Genomic DNA, 24,456 nt, shown 5'->3' on the forward strand with positions numbered 1-24,456 from the left:
ATTCCATTGATCAGCTCAGTCAGCAAAGTTTTCCATATCGTCACTAATGTTCTAAATATTTTGGTGAGAAGCATGCCAGGAGTGTAGGGTATTTCCATTTGTGTCGCACGTAAGGTCATTATGAACTACCTCTTGAGTTTCTATTGATCCTTCTACTGAAGTAGTTTCCTTCACTTCCTTTTTGTTCCTGTTGGAAATGTTATTGCAGTTGTGAAGAAGAGAATTAGGGGCTGTTAAGTGGACTGGCTCAAATCCCCTGGCCAGACGGCAAGGGATTTGGACTGGCTCATTACCTTACCTTCATTAGTGGCCTTCTCCAAATTCTTAGCAGTCAAAAAGAGGCCGAGACTATGAAGCCCGATTACCCAGTTGTACTACCACTGATTGTACACATTCATTTCTCAGGATGTGGCATCCCACCCCCACCCCACGCTCCAGAAGGGATGGTCAGAACAGAGCTCATTATTAGGCTAGTCCATATAAGAGCTCGTCATGCTGCCATGCAGAATCAAAGAATCACAGGAGAGCACCAGCTACTCAAAGGTCACCTTATCTCCCCCAACAGATCTTCATTTCTTCAGCATGCCCAATTTCCTAAGAGATCAAATCCTAGAATTCACGAGGCTAAATGAAATTCACACAAGACTTCAGCTTCTGCCTAAATACATGGATTTTTGACCATTCACATCTCAAAGTAATTTAAGTCCCTTAAAGCTCAAAGCCAATACGTAGGCCTTGAATTTATTTTCAGTTTTATAAATGAGTGTAAAACACAACAGTGCAGTCATATTTGGCATTAACTCTTACTAGCCACAAAAATGTGGGTCAATATTGGATTTTCCAAAGTTGTCTAAATAAGACTGGGTTTGTCAAAACTTGCCAGTTGCTTTCAAGTGAACACAGCATGTTGGCGGAAATGAAACGTAACGTCTAAAAGACAGAAAATAGGTCAGCACTGTGCAAAAGTAAACTTGTCAGTGAGATCAATATGAACCTACAAGTTAATGGGGATATTAGAATCTTCTTACAATAAGGGATGTGCAGGGTAGAGCCAGAACACGATTATAGCATTTACTCACTTGTGAAAAGCAGAGGATGTATTTAAATATTATTTTTTGTATCCTTAATGAAAGGCACTGCTTTTTAATATGGAATCTTTATATGTAAGCACAGTCTTAGTTGATAGAATATCAGAGTAAATTAAATTTTGGTTCATTTGCTCAGTTTTTAGCAACATGAAAAATAAGAAAAAAAAGGGGGAGCAGTGGTCAAGCATCATAAAATTTCAGAAATATGATGTAAGTCCTTCATTAGGCTTCTCTGTGTTAAGTGTCTCAGAGAATTTGACATCGTGAATGAAGTCAGTCAAAAGTTTTGCAGGAAAAAAAAAACAATAACAGAAAGAGCTTTCTTGGGGCTTCTCATTGCATTTATTTAAATTTTTAAAAAATGTACATCACTTTTTGAATACATAAAATGCCAGTGCTTTGCAACAGTTTTGTTACTGCATCTCTCAACTGAAAAAAAAAAAAAAAAAAGGAAGGAAAAAAACAACCCAGGAAAAATACATTCAAAAAGCCAGGCTGTTCTGCTTATGCACGGGCAGCGGCTTTGGAAAGCTACAGCCTACACTGTCTGTTCAGAGGCATTGCCGAACGAACATCAGTTAGCTATCGATGAAAAGTTGCACATAAAGCATTAAAGGATACAAAGAACAACTTGGTGGGGAGCAGGAGAAGAATGGAAAATTAAGAAAAATGCCACATATGCCGGGGTGGGGGTGGACTCAGGCAGAAGCAAGCATGAAGACTGATGTTTCTGGAGACGAGACTTATGGGAAAAGATGGGAGAAAACAAAGTAACGAGTTTGACAAGGTATAGATGCGTGTGCGCACGTGTGTGTGTGTGTGTGTGTGTCTCCACTTCCGATTTTCTACTTTACTGTCCAAGAGAAATGTGACAAAACTGAGGTAGAAATGAATGTGGGAGCACTATAGCCCAGAAGATTTCAAAATGAGAAGCAAAATTGCACTGAGAAGAGAGCAGTCAAAAAGGAGAGGGGATATAGATGTTCTTTGTGGATATATATATACACACACACACACACACACACACACATATATAAAGTTGATTGGTTGATTTTGTATTTATTTCTTTGTTTTTGCTTGCTATCTTCTGCATTCTATCAAACAGCACGACAAGCCTATAAGCTAGATTAGTGAATAGAATGACACCATTCCCAGCAGTTTTAAGAGAGAACTTGCAAACCAACACCACCACCACCCTATGCAGTAAAAGGCAGTCCTAGTTTTTAGGTACTGTGACTTCCAGGGTCCTAAACAGGTCTTGTGGCTGAGTGTTCTAGGTACTAACATAAACTGAGTAAGTAGCTTTCCGTTAACCAGTGTACCTTTTAAGAACATTTTCACTTCATTATCAAGGAGCAATGTACGAAGAACTCTTGCAGTTTTTGACATAAAGAACTATTCTGCTCTGGTTTATTCCCCATAATTAGTAAAAGAATCTTTTTTAAAAAAAATCCTTCCATTTCTACTTTAAGTCGTAAATATTCAGTTGTATCACACGTCAGTATGTTTCTGGATACATTCAAAGTAATTTTCCTTGCTATCTTCCAATTGTTGAGGTAAACATACATTTTAATATAAAGTAACATCGAAGCCTATCCCATTACTCTCAGCAGTACATAGTGCTTTCAACACATTCCTTTGAGGTACTGTACAAATCACAATCGCTTTCCTGAGTTTTTGCAGACAAGAACATTAAAAGAAATGAACTGCAGAAATTAAGGTCCAGATTACCGTTACCCTGTTTTAACTGTTCTTAGCTTAATACTGCAGAACAGACAGGATTGAGGAATACTGTTGCTCTTAAAATGGCAAAAATCTGGTTTTCTGTCGTTAACACAACCGTTCATCTCTTTAGTCCAATAATGTTTGAAGTTAAAGCTCTTTATATTAGCACATGCCACCAATGTAATTGTGAGGCAAACAAAAAATAAAGCACCACTCCAGGCACTTGACAGCAACTAAATCTCGAGAACAGCAGAATGGAATCAACACACAAGGTTCACGTCCTTCTGAAATCAACACACTTGCACCTTGCTCCTTGGTGAGTGTTGTCTGGCTTGAACTGAACTGAGCATCAACAGATGCTTTCTGTCATCTGGGGCTTTCAAATCAGCAGCTCTCATCTGATGCGTTTTTCCTCCAAATCTACCCTGACGCTAAAGATGCAACGCAATCGTCATCTTCCCCAGTACCCTTTGCGATTTAAACACTACTGGAAAGGGGCTCTATACCCTATGTAGCAGGTTTTATGTGTGTGTGCCAACATTCATTACATTTTTTTTTTAAAGAAGTTATCACTGACTGCAACCAAACATTTTGTTCCATTCAACATACATATCAAGCTCTTTTTGAGATATGCTAGGCTGAATCTTGCAGAAAGCATTTTCAAAGTCTTGATACGTAACGGGCCTCAACTGGCTGGGCATGATGGCTGAAAGGTCTGTGGCTGGCATGGCGTGGAGGGGGCCCACCGCTGCTTCCTGACACAAATGAGCCACGTCTAGTCCAGAAAAGCCTTCTGTGCGCTGGACGAGCAGTGCAAACTCCTTGTCATTGAGACAGTAATTGTGCTGTGAGAGCAGTTGTACTATTATCTGGTGCCTCGCTGTGCTGTCAGGAAGTGGGATTAAAAGTCGTTTCATGAAGTACCTCCGAAGAGATTCATCTATTTCTTCTGGTTTACTGGTGGCACAAATTACTACGATTTGGTCCTCAGCTGAAGTTAGTACAGTGTCCAGCTGCATCAGAAATTCCGTTCTCATCCGATTGACTGGACTGTGTTCCTCACTCACTTGAGGGGAGAGAAGCATGTCAATGTCACTGACAAAAATCACCGAGGGCTGGCGGCACCTGGCCACGAGAAAAGACGCGTGGATGATTTTTTCTGCTTCTCCTAACCACTTGGCAACGAGTCCAGAACCAGCGATTTTGAAAAACGTGGCCCCCAGCTGGCTAGCTATGCATCTGCCCAGTAACGTTTTGCCTGTTCCCCGAGGCCCAAATAAAAGGATGCTCCGAGGTGAGGCCGTCAGTCCACTGAACGCGTCTGACCTCAACACTGGCCATAAAACCTCCTCTTTAATGACGGCCTTTACCAGGTCGAGGCCAGCGATGTCATTCCAGTCCACCGGTGGTCCTTGGGCGATAATCTCATTGGTTACCAGGTCAATGAGGTGCGTGTCGGTATTCTTCAGTTGCTCGTCCACAGAGTGGTTGGATGAGGTAGCTGCACGGAGTCCAGGGCCTTGCATCGGGTGAGAGAGGAGCTGCCTGTGCTCGTCCCCGTGCTCACTCATTACCGGCGACGTGTACTTCCCAAAGGATTCGCTGGATCTCGATCCCAGGGAATTTTTAGCAGTACTATAGGAAGGAGGGGTCAGAGCCCTACTGGACTGGCTGCTGAATTTCCTTTGCTGTTCAGAGGACATTAGCTGCTTCGTTGGCTTAAATGCTAAGGATGATGTTTCAGCACTTCTGTCAAAGCCATTCCCCCGATTCGAGTTTGAAATGCTGTTGTCGGGCATTCTGTACATGGGGCTCTGGGTAGATCTCTGTTGGCCGTAGCTGTAATTTCCGTAACTGGAGTCCATCTCTCCTTGCCCTGCCATATAGAAAGCTTTCCTTTTGAGAGAACTCGCCGAACTGTTGGCCAGAGCCGCGGGGGCGATAGGTGTCAAACCATGGCCCTGGTAAGTGTAGCCAGGAACAGTGGTGGGGGGCAGAGGGGTCGGAGCAGGGATTCCTGAAGGCAGGTAGGCTGAAGGAGGCGGCGGCGCGCCCCCGGGGCTGTACCCAGACCCCACGGCAGTCTGAGGCGGGTAGCTGGCGGGGGGATAGCTGTAACTGGAGAGGTTAGAGGTCCCATTGTAGCCCGGGACCAGGGCGGGCGGCGGGGGGGGCGGCGGCGGGGGCTGCAGGAGCCCGGAGCTATGCAAAGGGGAGGGGTGAGGTGAGGGCAGGGCAGGCGCCGGCTGGCTGCTGTACGTCGAATGCAAATACGAGCCGTTGTATCCCGGGGCGTATTCCTGAGACGGGAGCCCTGCGTGAAGGCTGGGCACGGTGTGGCTTCCGCAGGTACTACTCGAGTAGCTAGGTTCTGTCAGGTTGCTGGCCACCCCAGGAGAGCTCCCTATGCTGGCAGAGACATCTGCCGGAGGGAGGGCCGAACTGACTCCGGCTTTGCTGGCCGTGATGACATCCGGGACACAGTTCATGGGATAGACCGCTTCCGAATTCAAGGAAGGCTGCCAGGGTTCGCTTTCATTCTTCCGCCCGTTCACCAGCCCCGAGGGCGCGTCCGAGTAGTTGCTGAGTACGGGCCGGTCCACGGGGCCTTCTAGGATGCCAGAATACTTCTCTGCGTACTTTTTTAGCAGGTTGGAGGCAGTCAGAGCAGATATGTCATCGTTTGCCCAGGCATACTGATAGGTGCGCTGCAAATGACCTCGGTAGGCTTCAACTTTGTGGGCAGGAGACCGAGTGGTTGAGGTGATGTCAAAGTGCTGTTCTGGCCACTGGGCATGCTCCGGCGTCCACTGCATCTTCAAGCCTGAGGGTTGCGGGGTTGGGGGGGGGGGGGGTTGGGGAGGAAAGGGCGAGGAGGGGAGAAACGTTAATTTACGGAGATACTCAGAAGTGTTAAAGCTTTCCCCCAACTTCTTTCGTTACCTATTCCTCTCTAATGACATAGACATTATAAAGAATTCTCACAGTTCATCGTATCTCTTACGATCCGTACCGTAGGTACGCTTTAAAATGGACCGAAGTTGGGGCGCCTGGGTGGCTCAGTCGGTTGGGCAGCCGACTTCGGCTCAGGTCATGATCTCGCGGTCCCTGAGTTCGAGCCCCGCGTCGGGCTGTGTGCTGACAGCTCAGAGCCTGGAGCCTGTTTCAGATTCTGTGTCTCCCTCTCTCTGACCCTCCCCTGTTCATGCTCTGTCTCTCCCTGTCTCCAAAAAATTAAAAAATAAATAAAATGGACCGAAGTTCAGTCCTGTGTCAAAAGTAAACCGAATTTAAACAAGAACTCTGTAGAAGACCTTTTTTTTTTCTTTTAAGTAATAAGCAAATCTGCTTCTGTGAAGCCTATCAAGTTACTTGCTACCCACACGCAGGAACGCACATATATGTACACACACCTTCCTGTCAAATTAGAATTCAGTCACAGGTTCTTACAATGAAATAGGCATGTCTTTTCAATATCTAGCACGCGATACTATTAAGCATGTGCAATAGCTAGCTGTTCCGTCTCTTGACATCAGAGTTTCTGTTTTATATTTTAACCAATATAAAAATGAGACACAGCTGACAGATCACATCTAGGACCCCTCTCTTATTTGGCACTGAACACCTAGTTAGCACAGTATAATGCTCCCTGCGCAGAACAATATGACACAGACATAGCAGGTCATTCCATAATCCAACTCTCATCTAAAGTGCTCCACGACAGTTTCAAATCTGCTTCGTGGAGTGCAGCAAAGCAATCTCCCAGGCAGCGCTCCATCGCTTTCATCGCACAAAGCCTACAACTCGGTATGAATTACAACTGGCTCCTTTCTGCCTCTCAGTTCTGTTGTTGAGTCTCTGGAAAAAAAAAACAAGCATCACTTGTCTGTCGGTCTTCCAGCTGGCGTTCTCCCTCCTTCTCCTATAATCCTTCCCTCTGCTTTACAGTCTCCCAGTGCTAAGAGGGGAGGATACATATGCACATATATATCCACACACACGTACAAATACCTACAAATATATATATATATATATATATATATCCTACATATATATATGCATATATATACACACACACATATATGTTCACGCACATATACCTATATATGCATATACCTATTATGTGTGTTTGTGTGTGGAGAGAGGGAGAGAAGGGGGAGGGAGGAAGAGAGGAAGGGAGGGAGGGAGGAAGGAAACAGGTGAAAGGGACCTGTTTCTTATAAGAATAGAGAACAGGGAGAGAATCTGGATTCTCTCTACATTTCTGTGGGAAGCAGTGTGTGGCATAAACTCAAAGAGTGCAGCCAGATAATGAGATGCTATGGGTAATTCTATCACCTGCTAGATTACTAACTGAAGCAAGGTGACTTAAGTAGCAAACTGTAAAGCAAGAGTATTTGCTCAGAATCAGAGAATCACTTGAATTTCACAGTTTAAAGAGGCCTTAGAAATGACCTTATTTCACAGATTAGGGAACCCGCACCCAAAGGGATTTATAACGTACCCTCGGGGATTCACATAGACTTGGTTACAGGAGAGCACCAGAACCCTGTTTTGCTTCCCAGGGCTGGCTCACCCCATTCCAATCTCTGCTCGGTTCCAACACTTCCTATTCTGGGCCAGCTACATTAAGTAGGCCTCCTTCATCTCCTTTGTGTTACCCAAAGTGAATTTTGTGAACTGTCTTATGCCCTCTGGCAGAGATTCCTGGATAAAGAGGAGGCCTGGTCTAAGTGAAGCATCTGTGGCATCAGCTCCCTCCTGAATTACTGCAGTCTATTTTGACAGCTCCGACCCCCTTCCGCCTTCCTTCTCCAACCCCTTTAGCTCTTCATTCCCTGACTCTGGCTTCTGACATGGCCAGCTTTGACTTGCTGAGCTAAACTGAACACAGCACAGAGTTTGGTAACAGAATGGCATGTTGATTCCCTTCTGACTCCCTCTTCCTTGTTTGCAAAACCACTGCACCAGACACTGGAAGTTAATTAGCAGGATGATGCTGTGCTAATTGTGTTAATTTACAAGGTTTTAGTCAAAGAGAATCATGCCAGGGCTGGCACTGCTGTCATGCTTCCGACTTAATGATTAAGAAATACTGAAAACAAGGTGGGAAGGATTGCAGTAATTACACAATAAATGAATAAAGCAACAGGATTCATTTGCAAATATATTTTACTGCAGTTGTACTCATTTGCATTTGGATTTTTAAAAAGGATCCATGTAGATATTCATTTGCAAATCACCATCTCAGTTAAATTAAGTCTGAATGCTGCACGGTATAACTTAATCAAGCTCTCGCTTTTTTTTTTTTTTAAATAAAAATACAAAAGACCTTCTACTTCTCCTGCAGATGCAACAGATTCTTTCTTCACTTTCCTTTCCCTTCCTCCTCCCAAATCTTCCTGTGTTTCTCGTTTAAAACTCTATGAAAAAAAAAATATCGGTGGGGAAAAAAAATTGTGAAATCCCGATAAGTACAGCTTGCATCATTTCAGTCGGAGAAACTCTGGGGGTGAGTTCTAGGAGGGACTGAAGTGATATTCTTAATTGTCTCTGCTTTCTCAATCATTTCTTTTTAACGGGCGCGGGGCGGGGGGGGGGCAGGAAAACACATGGCAGAATGGGCGAAATGACTGAAACCACACTTAAAGGGGAAAAGATGCAATTTTAATGAAGCAGCATTTCAGGAATCATACTTTCATTAAATTCAACTGGAAATTATTAAGAGCAAATCACCAGGAACCAATCGCAAGTAATCAGTATCTAAATTCTTCTAGTGTCATGGGATTTACTTCAAGCCTTATAAAAAAGGAAAGAATATTAATGTGACTGTAATGTAGAACTGTCTAAAAGACCTACAAATTCATTAGTCCTGTAAATTATTTCCAGGGGATTTCTATTAGGGTTTTTTCTTTAAGAGATTATCAAATACAGGGTTGAGAAAATAAGAAGGCACATGTGCCATGAGTGGAAATTTGATTAGACTGATACAGAAGAAACGTGAATAAATGTCTTGAGAGGAGGTCTCCGAAAATATTTTGGGAGTCATGGGAAATGGAATTTACCACAAACACAACATCACACACACACACACACACACACACACACACACACGCACACACATGCACATGCACACACATGCACGTGCGCTGTAAGGCATGGGTTCCTTTCAGTTAGCTGAGCTCAGCCATTGTTGGCATTAGTCAACATACATGATAAAAGCCCATTAAAAACAACGAAATGCTCTAGATTTAGAATCATTATTTAAAAAACAAAAAAGGGCATCCTTCCACCTTATTGGCTTACATTTTTTTTCTTGTAAATGATTCATTTATTCAAAATGTGCAAAAAATGATTTTAGTAAGTTATGATCACGGTAAAAGAAAGGAATATCAAGTTGAAATAAAGTAGGTTGGTCATTTTCACTGGGTACGTCTGCAGAGTTTAACTCTAGCAAAACGAATACATTTCCTAAGGTTTCTGTTTCATCTGAAATTAAAAAAATCCTATCAAAATTATTCATTTGGGACAATTACCGGATATACCATTGCCTTTTGATTCTCATGCTATTTTTGGATGTGCTTTCCAAGATGATTGAAAGTTTATCTATTGATGCATACTAAAGGACAGTAACCTTAGCAGGGCTGCAAAAGGCAAGAGTGAGCTTTGATGAAATAACCTTAAGGGATCAGAATCATTCACATCACATCCCTTGGAACATGAGTACTTACCCTGTGTTTTAAAAGCATTAATATTACCCGAAAGTGTAAGTTCATAGTTAACCATGAGCTAGTTCTTAGTGGCAGCTAAAGAAGCCAGCGTTCAGGAGACTGTCCTGGCCTTGGGAGCACAAAGAACTTTTTCATCAGTTTCTTGAATTTTAATAATAATTGGAAGGCGAGCCAAGCCTGTTTGTGTTGCTGTTATTATTGTTCCGTTTATCGACGGTGATGTTTCTGATGTGAAATAGAAGCAAACTGTAGAGCCAAATGTTCTTTGAACAAAAAAGCATGCCCCATTTGATTGTATTGCCGTTGTCCATGAGTAGGAAGCAGCACGTGTATGTCACTTAACTTGGCACCCAAATAATAAGATGGGCTTTAAAAACAGCTTTCAGATGGTTTCTCTTTGGAACATGAAGAGAAAAAGCTCAGAAACAATACTGTTTCACCATTGTTAGAAACATGACTCCAGAAGAAGAACTTCCACTGCTGTTTAGAAATAGCTTATTAACTAGGTACCATGAAAATTCAGGAAACAAAGGAAAGTAGAAAAAAAAGAATAGTTCTTCAACACAATTGACGAGTTGTTCCAAAACATCAGCTTTTGTTTTTGAAAGGATCAGAAAATTCTTACCACGGCTGGCAAGTTTCACGAGGCAACGCGTTTGTTTTTAAAATATGTAATTTAAAGAAAATTGCTTTTAAGATACTTTAACATAAGTATTATGCAAGAATGATTGATACTACTGTAAAAAGCCCGAGCATTTTGTTATTTTATTGTTATAAGAGGAATCTCCGTATATATCAATGAACAAGCCTATATTTCCCATTACACTGGACAGTTGCCATAACATTTCCCATTCTTATCATTCCTGACCACTTTATAACTTAGGCTTAATTGCTAAACAGTGCTGCCTCACTGCTTTACTCGCTCCATTTTGTTCTTGAACTCTGTTGAGACAAAACAAGTGCGACACCCTTCAAAGCTCTGTCATAGCTTCAAAATGATAAGGAAACGGTTATGCAGAGAAAACGCAGGATATAAAAACAACTTTCAGGATGGGAGGAAATCAGAAATAAAAGACTAAGCCCCTGGAATCTATTTTTTTTTTAAATTTTTTTAACGTCTATTTATTTTTGAGACAGAGAGAGACAGAGCATGAATGGGGGAGGGTCAGAGAGAGAGGGAGACACAGAATCCAAAACAGGCTCCAGGCTCCGAGCTGTCAGCACAGAGCCCGATGCGGGGCTCGAACTCACAGACCGCGAGATCATGACCTGAGCTGAAGTGGGACGCTTAACCGACTGAGCCACCCAGGCGCCCCCCTGGAATCTATTTTTAGCATACATTCCTGGAGATAGTCACCTCAGGCCCTCACTACCCCACCCCACCCCTACCTAACATACCTATGCTGCTCAGCAGTTCATCGGGTCTAAAAGAGCCGTTCTCTACAAGGTTTCCAAAGGGCAATTCTGGTTGAAGTCCTAAGGGCAGGGACCTGAGGCAAACACCTGCAGGCAGGGAGGGCTTGCTTGCTCTAGGATTGCGGCACGATGTGCCCACGGGCCTGCCCGGCGTCACTACACCTGTTACAACCCTTTGGGCTATGGTACCTCTGAACTTTTCATTATTATTTATTTAAATACATTTTGAAAAATGATTTAATACCGCATTTATCCATGTTCTCTTTAGAAAACAATCACTCCTGGGGTAAATATAACAAAGTACAGTTGATCCTTGAACAACACAGTTTGAATTATGTGGGTCCACTTACATGCAGATATTTTTGATAAGTGCATGACAATACTGTAGATGTATTTTCTCTTATGATTTTCTTTTTTTTTAAGTTCATTTATTTTGAGAGAGAGAGAGAGGGGAAGAAAGAGAATCTCAAGCAGGTTCTGCACTGTCACTGCAGAGCCTGATGCAGGGCTCGAACTCACAAACCACAAGATCATGACCTGAGCAGAAGTTACTTAGCCGACTGAGCTACCCAGGAGCCCCATGATTTTCTCAATAGCATTTTCTTTTCTCTAGCTTACTTTATCGTAAGAATGCAGTATATAATACATATGACATGCAAAATATGTTTGCATTGGCTGTTTATGTTGATGGTAAGGCTTCTGGTTAACAGTAGGCTATCAGTTTTCAGGGAATGAAACGTTATGAGCAGATTTTTGACACCTGAGTTGTCCAAGGGTCAGCCCGAATAGAACAGTTTACAGCCCCCTCTGCCTAATAATGCAACAGACTCATCGTCTCCTGGGTAGGAACAGCAGAACTAACACACAGAGCATTCCGAATTTCAGGAAGAGAGGAGCAAATTCATTGGCTAAAAATATGGGCATAGTATGCAGTGATAAGCTTCGCGAGAGAGCACCTACTAACGTCCTGGTACTGAAAACTGGCTCCATGTAGGATCTCCTTATCATGATTCTTCAGGGGGAGCGATGACCAAATGAAATGTTTGAGCAGACCCGGCAGGATTCTCCTTTTGTGGCCTCGCCCTCATAAGCCAAGAGGCCAACAGTACATGGTATTCTCTGTATAACCCATATGATCTGAAATCTTCCTCAGTCCGTTTCCTGTTAATTCCAGTCTGAAAATGTGATGTCATATTTAAAAGTAATAGCTGGGGGAAAGTGAGAGGCGGAGCACAGAAACTGTATGTTCTCTTTAATCTGTTTAGTCTGGTTTCATCTTCAGGACACCAAAATCAGAAGTCCTTAGGGACTGTTCATTTTATTTACTCAACCACTTGAGGGCCCACTGTGTATAAAGCCTGTGGTTCAATGCTAATAATTTAAGTCAAGGGGATCTGTTTCTCAGACAATGAAACTTTTTCAGCTTTCTGTCTTTGTAACTTCGCATTCTAAATTCTCTTTGATTTTAGAGATTAAGGAAACTGTAAAAAGTGACCTACTCCCCAATCCAGACAGTGTCTGCTATAGTTTGGTACTTCACTTACTATGGTGCCCTGTGGGGTTGAAAACTATTTTGCCTAACACAGCATTTATTTGGAGGCATTGCCTGGATGGTTGGCACAGAAAGGGACTGAAGAAAACATAAAGAAGGTTGAAGAATTTTGTTGGAAGGGTGAGCATCCTGAGTGTGAGAGCCAGACCACTGGCTTTGCTCAAACCATCACTTAATTGAACTAATCTTGGTGAAGTCACTTAAGCACATCAAACTCACTTTTCTCAGCTATAAAACGTGAACTGTAATGGTATCATATATCCTACTGGATTGCTAATAAGATTACCTAAAGTAATAATATTCATGAAAATGTTTTCCAGCTGTGAACTGCTATACAAATATTTCTTACTATTCTTTGGTTTTGAAAAATAATACAAGTGTATTAAACACAAAACAAAACTGACTAGACAGAAAAAAAGTAAAACCACTCTTAGAATTTATAAACCACTTTTTCTTCAACCTCAAGACAGCTCCTGAAAAGGAAATTTTCCAGTGGGAATGTGGGCTACAAGAAAGGTATAGCAATTCTTTCACACTCAGCAAAACACAGAGCATGATCTTACAAAAACAGTGTCAGAAATTCAAATGTTTTCAATTCCAAATGTTTTCCTAGTATTTTATTTATTTTAAATGTTCCTCAACATGGTAGAGACCACGGCTAAGAAATAAAGTACTTAGAGGTTTTTAATCCAGTTAAAAATGATCTCAAAACCTGCAGCCTCAAAATCAGACGTTCTAATTACACAGCAATACTGTCAAATGATTTTTCTCCTTAAATCACACTTTCACACCTCAAGACTCCGAATGATAATACATTTTGAAGCAAATCACTCCCTCCTCCCATTTCACCATATTTGCATAAAGCGATCCTTTCTAACAACCACGGACGCATTTCTGGCTAAATGGTCCTTGATAAGTACAGTTCCAATACCTCACCTCTAATGTAGAGACACTGCCACCTGACTGCCTGGGGGCAGCATACAGCCTGCAACTGTCTTTTCTTTGGCCAAGCACAGGGTTTTTTTTGTTTTTGTTTTTGTTTTTAATTTTTTTTAACGTTTATTTTTGAGACAGAGAGAGACAGAGCATGAACAGGGGAGGGGCAGAGAGAGAGGGAGACACAGAATCGGAAACAGGCTCCAGGCTCCGAGCTGTTAGCACAGAACCCGACGCGGGGCTCGAACTCACGGACCGCGAGATCATGACCTGAGCCGAAGTCGGCCGCTCAACCGATTGAGCCACCCAGGCGCCCCCAAGCACAGGGTTTTAAAAGTCAGTGAACTTTTTAAAAAGAATCTGTATTTCCATATTTTCTATCATTTCAAGACAAACTGAATGATCTTACGTATCACTAGATCTCATTCTTACCTGGCTGAATCTGAGGCCCAGCTGCCCACTTTGGACATGGCATGCCCTCTCCCCTGTGTCATGGTGGACCCGCTCCCTAGTAAAATATCGGGTATTTTTATGGTGCCTATTGGCCACATAAACAACCAAATTTATGACTTCACTCTGACGCTTCAAGCTTCAGCTTTTATACTTAAGTACGTTTTCTTGAAAACTAGCAAGCATGCGGTTCTAAAATTTCAACAAGTAGTATCTTTATTTTTTTTGAGTTTAGTTATTTATTTTGAGAGAGAGAGAGACAGAAAACAAGGGGGGACAGACAGAGAGGGAGAGAGAGAACCCCAAGCAGGCTCCGTGCTGTCAGCATGGAGTCCGTTGCGGAGCCTGACCTCAGGTTCGCAAGATCATGACCTGAGCCGAAATCAAGAGTCAGCCACTGGACTGACTGAGCCACCCAGGCCCCCAAACAAGTAGTATCTTTAGAAAAGAAAATTCTTACACACTGTTTATTATATGCATTCCTGTCCCCTTAATCAAAACGCAAGGAAAGTAATGGGTATTTTTCTTGTTGATTCAGTATCATTAGGACAGCAGTGTAGAATAATGAATAACGGTTTCTTAAAAAGCTGGTTTCCACGTTGCCGTTTATTTTAGTGTTGCCCCCTGTGCTCTGATGTGTCTGATGCTTTTTCTCGCTGTCTTCCCTATGTCAAGCCCCACCATTCCTAATATGCTCCTTTGAATATGCCATAGGTTCTGATACCACGAACCAAAGCTCCGTTTAATTGTAGAGCTTCTCCTATTAGTCAGTCATGAGTACAACTTTTGAGATACTGTTTAAGTTACTCCAAAGTTACGCTTCTTATTTCTTTACGGAAAGTCGTTGCATGGCTGGTATCTGCGTAAGCAACTGATCTTGTTCTACGTATCATCATTTGGGACATAGTAAGAACTGGTATTCAATGTTATGGGCATCGTGACTGGGACTAGAATGATATATACCCCGCCCTTCAGTTAAATTTGTGTGTGGCTTATGATCTGAATCAGTGTCCCTAAAATATATTACATTTTATTCATAGCAACGAAATATGGCCAAATGTAAAAATGACTATTTTGCCAATATTTCATACTGAGGAGGAAACTTGTTATGTGTTGGTCTGATAGGTCATCATTTTTAACATATAAGATGTTTATAAGAGGATGGCTTACACTTATGAGGATGAATGCATGAGCACTTATGCAAAGCAACTAACCCTGATGAAAGAAAGACACATTTAGTCCACTGAGTTTACATTCAATATATGATCAGGATGGACAGCCTATCTCTTGAAGCAGCCCAGGAAATCATAAACATAATTCAATTAATTTTTTTTCCCTGTGAGGTCCTAACATTTCCAAAACTCAAGTCCGAGTTTTCAGATAAACATATAATCATGCTCACATCAAATCCATATATTTTAAAATTATAGATGTAGAGTTTTTGTTTGTTCATTCATTTGGGTTCCCCTTCCCCACCCCGCCCCAAGGGCTGGGTTTTACAAAAGTTTCTGTGTAAAAATTTTTGAGTACTAATCTAAGTAAAGGAACAGTGTCGAAAAGTCTGTGTATAATCTAAAAGTGGATTACCAAAAGTAATTCCCAAGAACACAAGGCTATGCATATACATGCAATTTAAGTGTTTTTTTGTTTGTTTGTTTGTTTGTTTTGAGAGAGACGGAGACAGAAGTTCTAAACCAGAGACAGTGCATTGCACTGACAGCAGAGAGCCCGATGTGGGGCTTGAACTCACGATCTGCAAGATTATGACCTGAGCCGAAGTTGGACGCTTAACTGACTGAGCCACCCAGGTGCCTGCATATACATGCAATTTAAAATATACACATGATTCATACTCTGAATCTTAGTATTTAGTGTCAGGTGTCATCAACTCTTGCCAGGGAAAGAGTTTGAGGGTTACTAGGCAAGAGGACTGATTTTTCCATGTTAAGTCAAATACTTTGTTTATTCTACCTCTGTGAATGTTTTTAGACAATTTGTAACCAGCTCAAATAGTGCTTTGTAGTTAACCTTTAAAGATGTTCCTTTATGGCCTTTCATCGCTCATGCTGTCTCTTCCCTTTCCCCATATACGTTTTCAATCCATTACAGCCATCTACCTTCCCCCCAGTTCTTTTTGTCATACAAAGATCATCAGGACATACCACATATGTCCATAGGGACTGCCGGGCTAATGAATATGTATGTTCTGTGTCACAACAGAGCACTCCCCTTGTTCTGCGGTATCAACCCTCTTATGTGTGTAAATAACAGGTGAGCTGTGTAGCGTGCGGGGATAAACGGGGTTAACACAACCTGAAAGCCCCATGCTAGATTCATAGTAGCCAGCCTGTATGGTCGATCCAGAAAGAGAAAGCCACACGCCAAAAGTATTGTGCATTTTCTACGTGTTTTGAGTCTTTATTTTTACAAAGGTCTCTGCCGAGGCAACATTACCATTGTCCTAAAAGTCTGAGGTGATTTCAATTGATTCTCAAGTTACCATTGTGCCATATACAATAAATTTGCACGTTCAGTTAACACAAACAGAGCATGGTACCAACCTTGAATTATGACACGGCTGGTTAATTTCCTTGGTCACGATCCTAAAATGTTATGTTAATCATTATGCGCACATACGGCTATTTCTAAATAGTTATTTGCACATGTGTATTCTATTTCAAGTATATAAATGCAGAGCTCAATTTAGTTATATTTAAACTGAACTGTATTCACTTTTGCTCAACACACCATGCTGACATGGGTCATAAACAAATTTCAGAATCTCTCAAGCCCCACGACATTGTGCAAGGTGCAATTTGTATTCATCCTCTTTTTCTGTGATCCTCTGGAACCTTACTCTAAAAAGACAGTTTACATAAAACAAAATAGACCACTGAGACTGCTTATTTAAGACTGAGGGCTCTCTCGTAATTAGACAAAGAAGTAGAATATTACTTACATATACGCATACAACTCTTCAACCATTCTCCTTAAAAACTCTGCTTAAGGTGACTCTACAGTGTGCAAAGCTCAGACAAAATTTGTTTAGGTTATTTATGCATTTTTTCTCTTTTTGGCAATCTGGGCATTAATTTTTAATGCAATAGCAAAATAGTGTCTTGGACTTTGATAAAAATATTCTATAGTCAGGGCTGGGTGACATAGTGCATTAATTCAGTGTCCTTCACTCCAGGGACCTGTGTATAATTTAGTCCAGCCTGAAGAAAATAACTTTGATCTGAAGGCAGTGGAAAAAGCTACATATGAAATGAGTTTAGGTAGGTTTAGGGTTGTTTCTTCCATATAAGACAACGTATGAAGATAAACTGCTTTCGAATACAATCAACATGGTCCATGAAGAGCTCTGGCTCATAACACTATTCTCCCTATGTCTCTGTTCTTCCCACCGAAGCCCCATTCTATGGTCTGGTGAAATAAACCCGAGCACCACCTATAATTAGGATGCTCTAATTTCCAGATAAACAGAACGTTGTTAAAAGTGCAGTGTGAATGACAGTCCAGTCATTAGCGCCGTTGGCTCTTCCATTTGTAAAAACAAAGAATGCTACATAATGAGACAGAAGTGGAAGAGAGGATAGCAGCATCCTCAAAGAAAGTGGCATTTCCTGTCCTGGTGGGGGTGCCCAACAACCTAGCCTTGGGGAAATGCTAACAATAGGAGGGACCATAAGTAAGGAAATTGTTTCTTCAGATTCTATCTTGATCGTGTTCCCTCTGACAGTATGTAACTACACAGTATTTCATTTCATTTACTGTTACAATAGACAATGCCATTACACCCAAACAAAACAAAATAGAAAACTTTAGGCCTTGGCTGAATTTTTAAAAGTGACTGGTCTAGGGGGCACCTGGGTGGCTCAGTCAGTTAAGCCTCTGACTCTTGGTTTCAGCTCAGGTCATGATCTCAGGGTTCCTGACTTTGAGTCAATGCACTGTAGGTGCCGAAGTCTGCCTGGTATCCTCTCTCTTCCTCTCTCTCTGCCTCTCTCTCTCTCTCTCTCTCTCTCTCTCTCTCTCTCAGAATAAATAAATAAACTTAAAAGAATGATTAGTCCAGTGACATTAACCACATGAAATACATATCCTTTCTTTTGCTTATAATTCTACAATCAATTCCAATCTCTCTTCGGTTGTGAATAAATATGACTTACTTTTGTCTCTAATACAGCAGTTAAGAATAAATTTGTTCTCAATACTGCCCTTAGAGTTAAAAGCTGTAAGGATGTTGCTTCTATATGACGTAATCAATATGACAATTGTATACTTCTTACCTATAATAAACTACTTTATTGGCCTCCTTAAGATATGGATAAGCTACATACGGTATTTGTTACTATTTTAAGGAAAAGGGAGAGAACAGTTGCATTTTTAAATTAGCAGATAATTTGAAATAAACATTTTTTTTAACGTTGCAAGTTTTTATTTAAATTCTAATTGGGGGCACCTGGGTGGCTCAGTAGGTTAAGCATCCGACTTCGGCTCAGGTCATGATTTCATGGTCCATGGGTTCGAGCCCCGTGTTGGGCTCTATGCTGACAGCTTGGAGCCTGGATCCTGCTTCAGTTTCTGTGTCTCCCTCTCTCTCTCTGCCCTTACTCCACTAGAGCTCTGTCTCTCTCTCTCTCAAAAATAAATAAACATTAAAAAATGAAATAAAAAAATAAATTCTAATTAGTTAACATGTAGTGTGATACTAGTTTCAGGAGTAGAATTTAGAGATTTGTCACTTACATAGGATGCCCAGTGTTCAATCACAATGAAAGAAACTTATTTTCAAATTTGCTAGTTTTGGGGCACCTGGGTGGCTTAATTGGTTAAGCATCGGGCTTCAGCTCAGGTCATGAGATGGAGTCCTGACCTGGGCTCCATGCTGACAGTGCAGTCTGTTTGGGATTCTGTCTCTCTCCCTCTCTCTCTTCCCCTCCCCCACTGGCTCTCTCTCTCTCTCTCTCTCTCTCTCTCTTTCTCTCTCAAATAAAACTTAAAAAGTATATAAAATAGGGGTGCCTGGGTGGCTCAGGTCATGATCTCGCGGTTTGTGGGTTCGAGCCCCGCATCGGGCTCTGTGCTGACAGCTCAGAGCCTGGAGCCTGCCTCGGATTCTGTGTCTCCTCCTCTCTCTCTGCCCACAACCCCCCCTCCCCCCCACCCATGCTCATTCTCTGCCTGTCTCTGTCTCTCAATAATAAATAAACATTAAAATTTTTTTTAATTATATAAAATAAAAATAAATAAATTTGCTAGTTTTAGTTGCTTATGTTGAAAGAGTAAATGAGTCAAATCTTCCTGCTCCCTAGTTGCACAATGTCCCTGAACAAGAGGAAAACCAGAACCTGCAGGTGATCCAGGTAGGCTACCCAGAAAAATCAAATCTAGGTGCCTGTGTGTATGTGGGTGTGTATTTAAGTGTTATGTCTGTAGTTACAGAGAAGATACAGAGAAAACAGGAGGAAAATGACAAAGAAAGGAAAGAGATTTTTCAACTTGCTTTTATCCTAAAAATCGTCTGCTTTCCTATCAATAATCTCAGAATCTGAAGTTCATGCTAAATGATTTAACAAATGTGGAGAGCATATTTTCAATCACAAGTTGAAGCATATTTAAGGTTTTCTTTAGCTAGTTATTTATTATTTATGGCCTAAACCAAGTCATATACCTCAAAAAGTTTCCATATTTATAAAACTTAAACTTTTATTTATCCCAAATTATACTATGAACGCTCTTCCTTAATTGAGCATTCACTTTCAAGGAGGTCTGGGTTTACATGTGTAATGTCTTCTTCAAAAATGAAATCTAATAACAATTTTATTACATATTAATACATTTTCTCAGTTGAATACAAAAAATAAAATCATTTTTTAACTGAAGTATAGTTGAGACGCATTTTAGAATCATTTTCCAGGAAATGTTAGAAAAAATCCTTGAAAAGCAATTAATTAAAATCTGTAACCATTGGTTTATATAAGAAAGCACCCCAGTTATTAATTTAGAAGCGTTTTTGTGTTTTCTATAGAATTTTTTTTTGTTTTTAAACAGAATAGAGAATTCATAAAAGTAATGATGAATCATAAGTCTAAGAACATTCCTTTCTCATTAAAATGACATACCTGAACTGGTCTCCTTTTAAGTAAATCTTTTTGAAAGCATCCAGATGCCTACAAGAGCATTCATTTATATTTGCCTTGCGTCTCACGGCCATTACCTGATCACTTAGCTAACTTGTGAAGTTTTTCAGGTGAAGATGTTTTATTATGCCCTCCGTTTTTTAAATGCTTCTTCATTCAGCCATTGTTTTCCTGTTTTACCCGTGAAATTATTTTATCCTGTTCAGTGTCAAATGATATTGTACTTTAAAAAAGAAATCTATTCAGAGAATATAGCATAAAATAGTGCATTGCATCCCTGGCCATAGCTCCCAGAAGCATTAAAATGTTACTAGAGTACCCGAATGACAGCAGTGACAGCTTAATCACTTAAAGGCTTTTTACATTAACAATTTTTTTCTTTCAATTTAAGCAGTAATATTCAGGCATGATTTAATAGGAGGTTAGCTGTTCAGTGCAGCTAAATAACGCACTTTTTTAAAATATCAAAATCAAGTTTAGTGTCTAATGAACATTTCTTTACACTTTCTGAAATATTCGTGCACGTTCATAAAGCTAGGTTTCTTTTATTTTTTCCCCTCCCATATATGTATTTAAACAATCGGCCTGATAATTAGCATGCACAGTCCAACAGCTTCCTGTATTGTTATGATTTTAAGCAGAAGATCCATGGATAAAATGTAATTGAAAGGTGAGCCTATTAATCTGAAGAATAACCTCCACAAGCCAAATAAGAATGAATCATTTTTAAGTCTCCACCTCATTTATAGCTTTATATTCCTAAGGAAAAAAAAAACCCAGAGAGAAACTAAAGGTGACCTTATTTAGACATATTAGTCAAGACAGCCTTTGCTGTTTTTAAGCAAACATGATTGTGACTCCACTTTGTCCGTCCAGCTTTCCAGTGTGTAAATTGGATGATGACTTGGACAATTCTCTCTTCATTAGTGAACCGTGGAAAGGAAATACAGAGATGGCTTTTTATTTTTTAAACTCTCCAGTGTCTTGTAGCCAGATTCTGAGGCACCAAGGAAATATATATGTATATGTATATATATTTTTTTCTAGACAAGCTGTCGTAATTGAAATGAAGTCTAATCAGACTCATTACTGTTTTCAGCAATTTGCACGACCAAAGATGCTTATTAGGTAACTGTGTTTAATAAACCACTCTTTAGAAAAATACCAGTAATGAGCTCTTAACAGCCAATCTTTAGCGTGAATGTAATGTGAAAAGTGTTCCTAGCGCTGAATAGATTTTCACATTTAGTAGTGTCATAATTAAGCTCCGTGAATTGGATGCTGTGATGTTAGATTTATTATAATAATCTTATTTTTTCCCTATTTTAAATATACTTGGGAATACAGTCATCTTCTATTACAGTTGGGTCTATATTCATTGTAAGGCCAAATTTAGGCTAATGCCAGGCTGGTCAAAAGGTTTTCCAGCTTAGGATTTGTTAATGAATGATAAGCAAGGATTTTATAACTGATAATTGATTCTAGCAGTCAAGTGTTTCCTCATCAGCATCCCCACACCTCTTCCTGTCATTTGCTTACATATGAAAAGTTATCTTGAGATATATATACATTGTGATCCTTGAGAGGAAAAATCACTTTTCTACCACTAAGGTAAAACACGGACAAAAAATGGATATTCTGAAAGGAATAGTTGAAGAAACATTGGTCTTTCATAATAGCAGCTATAAATAACATTCTATTGCTTCGTTAGACATCGTTTTTAAAAAGGTGAATACCATTTCCTCCCTGACTCTTCTTTTTTGTGGCACTATTTACTAAGATCTTAACATTAAAGGACAATATTGCGGATATATATTATTTATATGCACTAAGGGCGGTCATGAGCGTTAGCTAGGCTTCTTATTGATAAGGGCAAAAAAAATGTTACACATGTCTAACAAGAGGAGTTATTTCCATGCAACATGATGCACGTGCTAAAATAAGTTTATATCTATGGAGTCTATATCGACGAAGCCATCAGTAGAGTATATCCTGCGGCATTTCCATGTGCATAATAATTATATAGAAGGCATTGAAAATATTCCTTGAGAACATCTAAACAAGACTTCAAGGAAGCTCTTGAGCTTACTGTCATAAAACACCTCCCAAGATAAGACAAATATCTGTTCTTCCCTGAAGGTAACCCAAAAGATGACACAATTAGCTTTGAAATGAGACTCTAGACATTCTGCAGCGGGTCCATAAAGATAATCAATAAATGAAAAAGTACAAAAATAACAGGAGACTAAGATTTTATACCCATTCATGATACAATGTTAAGAAGGATTCTGCTGCTGAATGATTCTCCTCCCAGTACACTCATTTCTTCTAACCTCAAGCTTCATGACGCCTAATTGGAGCCAATAAGCCTCCATAACTGTTTTCAGCTTTTTGAATCAATAGGGCTATGAGGACTGAGACTGTCAAATTAATGGCTTGTTTCATCTGATTTTGTGGAATGCACTTCTTTGCATTACAAAGTAGAGAAGAAACCAAACTCCTTCCCTTGTGAATTCGTATAGCTCTCAAATCAAAATATCTTCCTGTTTCTTTAAGTCTCAACTGAATTCGTATTCAGAACCACAAGAGAAAAAGCCAGTGCATAAAACTATGGTAAACCTATATCCTGCATCTTTAAATGACTCATAGCTAAAAATAAAAAACAAAAACAAAAACCAAAACTTAGATGAGGGCCCCTTTCAGTGCCTTTGGAGTACCTTATCATAACCTTGAATAACTTTATTTATGAATCCAAGAATTTGTGAATGTTTTATAAAAGAGAATAAATATTTTGTATGTTAGAATCTAATATAAAAGCTAAGAAGCTCTAAAATGTCAAGTAATGGTAATAATGACAAAAATAACAATGATAAACACAACTTATTCTTTTGGTGAGCTTTCAAAATAGCTTTTGATAATGATGAAGCTATGGTTTTAATTATGAACTTTAAGAAGGAATTGAGTATTTAGTTAATAGATATTTTACCTAGATGTAAGCCTGAGCTATATAGAAAGCTGGCAGAATTTGCCTCGGTCTTAATTTCTAAGTGAGAAACAAGCTAGGGAGCATGGATATATGTATAGATAAGGTTCTAGTGCAGAGAATAAACAATACATTAATACATATTATCTTGTAAACACAAGATATGGGGGTAATAGGGCATAATTAAATGGCAGTGGTAATGGGGAGATTTGTGTCATTAGGCAAGACTTTTTGGAGAGGGTGGGTTTTAAACATCAGCTTTTGGTCACACCATTTAGACACAGGTCTCAAGATGCAGACAAACCATATATTTAAGCTTGCAAATAATTTTGAAAAAAGAAATTAGGGCCCCTCAATCCTTAAAACTTTCAAGAACCCACAATACCTTGTATCTGCCTTATTCTCAGCACCATATGTAATTTTATCATTTGTCATATTCCTAAGCAAAAAAAAAAAAAAAAAAAAAAAAAAAAGCTTAAAGTAAATATCCTTCCTGGTAACAGACAAGCAAGCAAGCAAATAACAACAAAAAAAGGAAAAATGAAAAAATTCATTTTCTTTTACTTAGGTCTTAAATTCTTACAGGTTTACTCTAGCCCCATCTCCTGCCCTCACCTTCTTTTGGCTCTGACATGTGGGCCACTGACTTATTTTCTCTCCTTTCATTCCCTTTCTTCCCCTTTTTAAGTAGTTTGTCACTTATGAGAAAATAGGTTACAGAGAAAACATATCTTAAGTCTCAAAACCAGCATCTTAAATCTTCCTTGAATCTCTGAATCCTGATAATTTTTATTGTCACTAAAGCAAAAAATAAACAAACAAAAAACCCAAATAAGACCAGTGGGCTAAACTGTTTAAATTATCATGACAATCATGCTGTAATAACATCTGAGTGCCTACTATTACTTAAGAGCTTCTTCCCTGGCTGCTAGAAAGTAGAGGTCTCCTATGACCCAGCAATTGCACTACTAGGTATTTGTCCAAAGGATAGAGAAATACTGATTCGAAGGGACACGTGCACCCCAATGTTTATAGCAGCACTATCAACAATAGCCAAATTATGGAAAGAGCCCAACTGTCCATCGACTGACGAGTGGATAAAGAAGATATGATAAACACATACAATGGAATATTATTCAGCTCTAAAAAGAGAAAGAATGAAATCTTGCATTTGCAATGACGTGGATGGAACTAGAGTGTATTATGCTAAGTGAAATAAGTCAGTCAGAAAAAGACAAATACCATATGATTTCGCTCATGTAGAATTTAAAAAACAAAACAGATGAACATAGAGGAAAGAAAAAAAAGGAGAGGGAGGAAAACTATAAGAGACTCTTAACTACAGAGAACAAACTGAGGGTTGCTGGAGGGGAGGTGGGCGGGGGATGGACTCAATGGGTGCTCGGTATTAAGGAGGGCACTTGTGATG

General features: G+C 40.0%; 1 protein-coding gene across 2 annotated transcripts in view; it reads right to left on the reverse strand.

Moving 5' to 3' along the window:
- Positions 1–24,456, reverse strand: part of FIGN (fidgetin, microtubule severing factor) — a 135,686-nt gene that overhangs the window by 3,481 nt on the left and 107,749 nt on the right. For both annotated transcript variants that reach the window (XM_043576913.1, XM_043576914.1), the window contains one exon: positions 1–5,637. This exon is cut by the window's left edge and continues 3,481 nt beyond it. In XM_043576913.1, coding sequence (XP_043432848.1) covers positions 3,383–5,637 — 2,255 coding nt within the window. In that variant the 3' untranslated portion in view covers positions 1–3,382. The remainder of the gene's footprint in view (positions 5,638–24,456) is intronic.

The sequence above is a fragment of the Prionailurus bengalensis genome, chromosome C1, assembly GCF_016509475.1.
Source record: "Prionailurus bengalensis isolate Pbe53 chromosome C1, Fcat_Pben_1.1_paternal_pri, whole genome shotgun sequence".
In the NCBI taxonomy this organism is placed as follows: domain Eukaryota; kingdom Metazoa; phylum Chordata; class Mammalia; order Carnivora; family Felidae; genus Prionailurus; species Prionailurus bengalensis.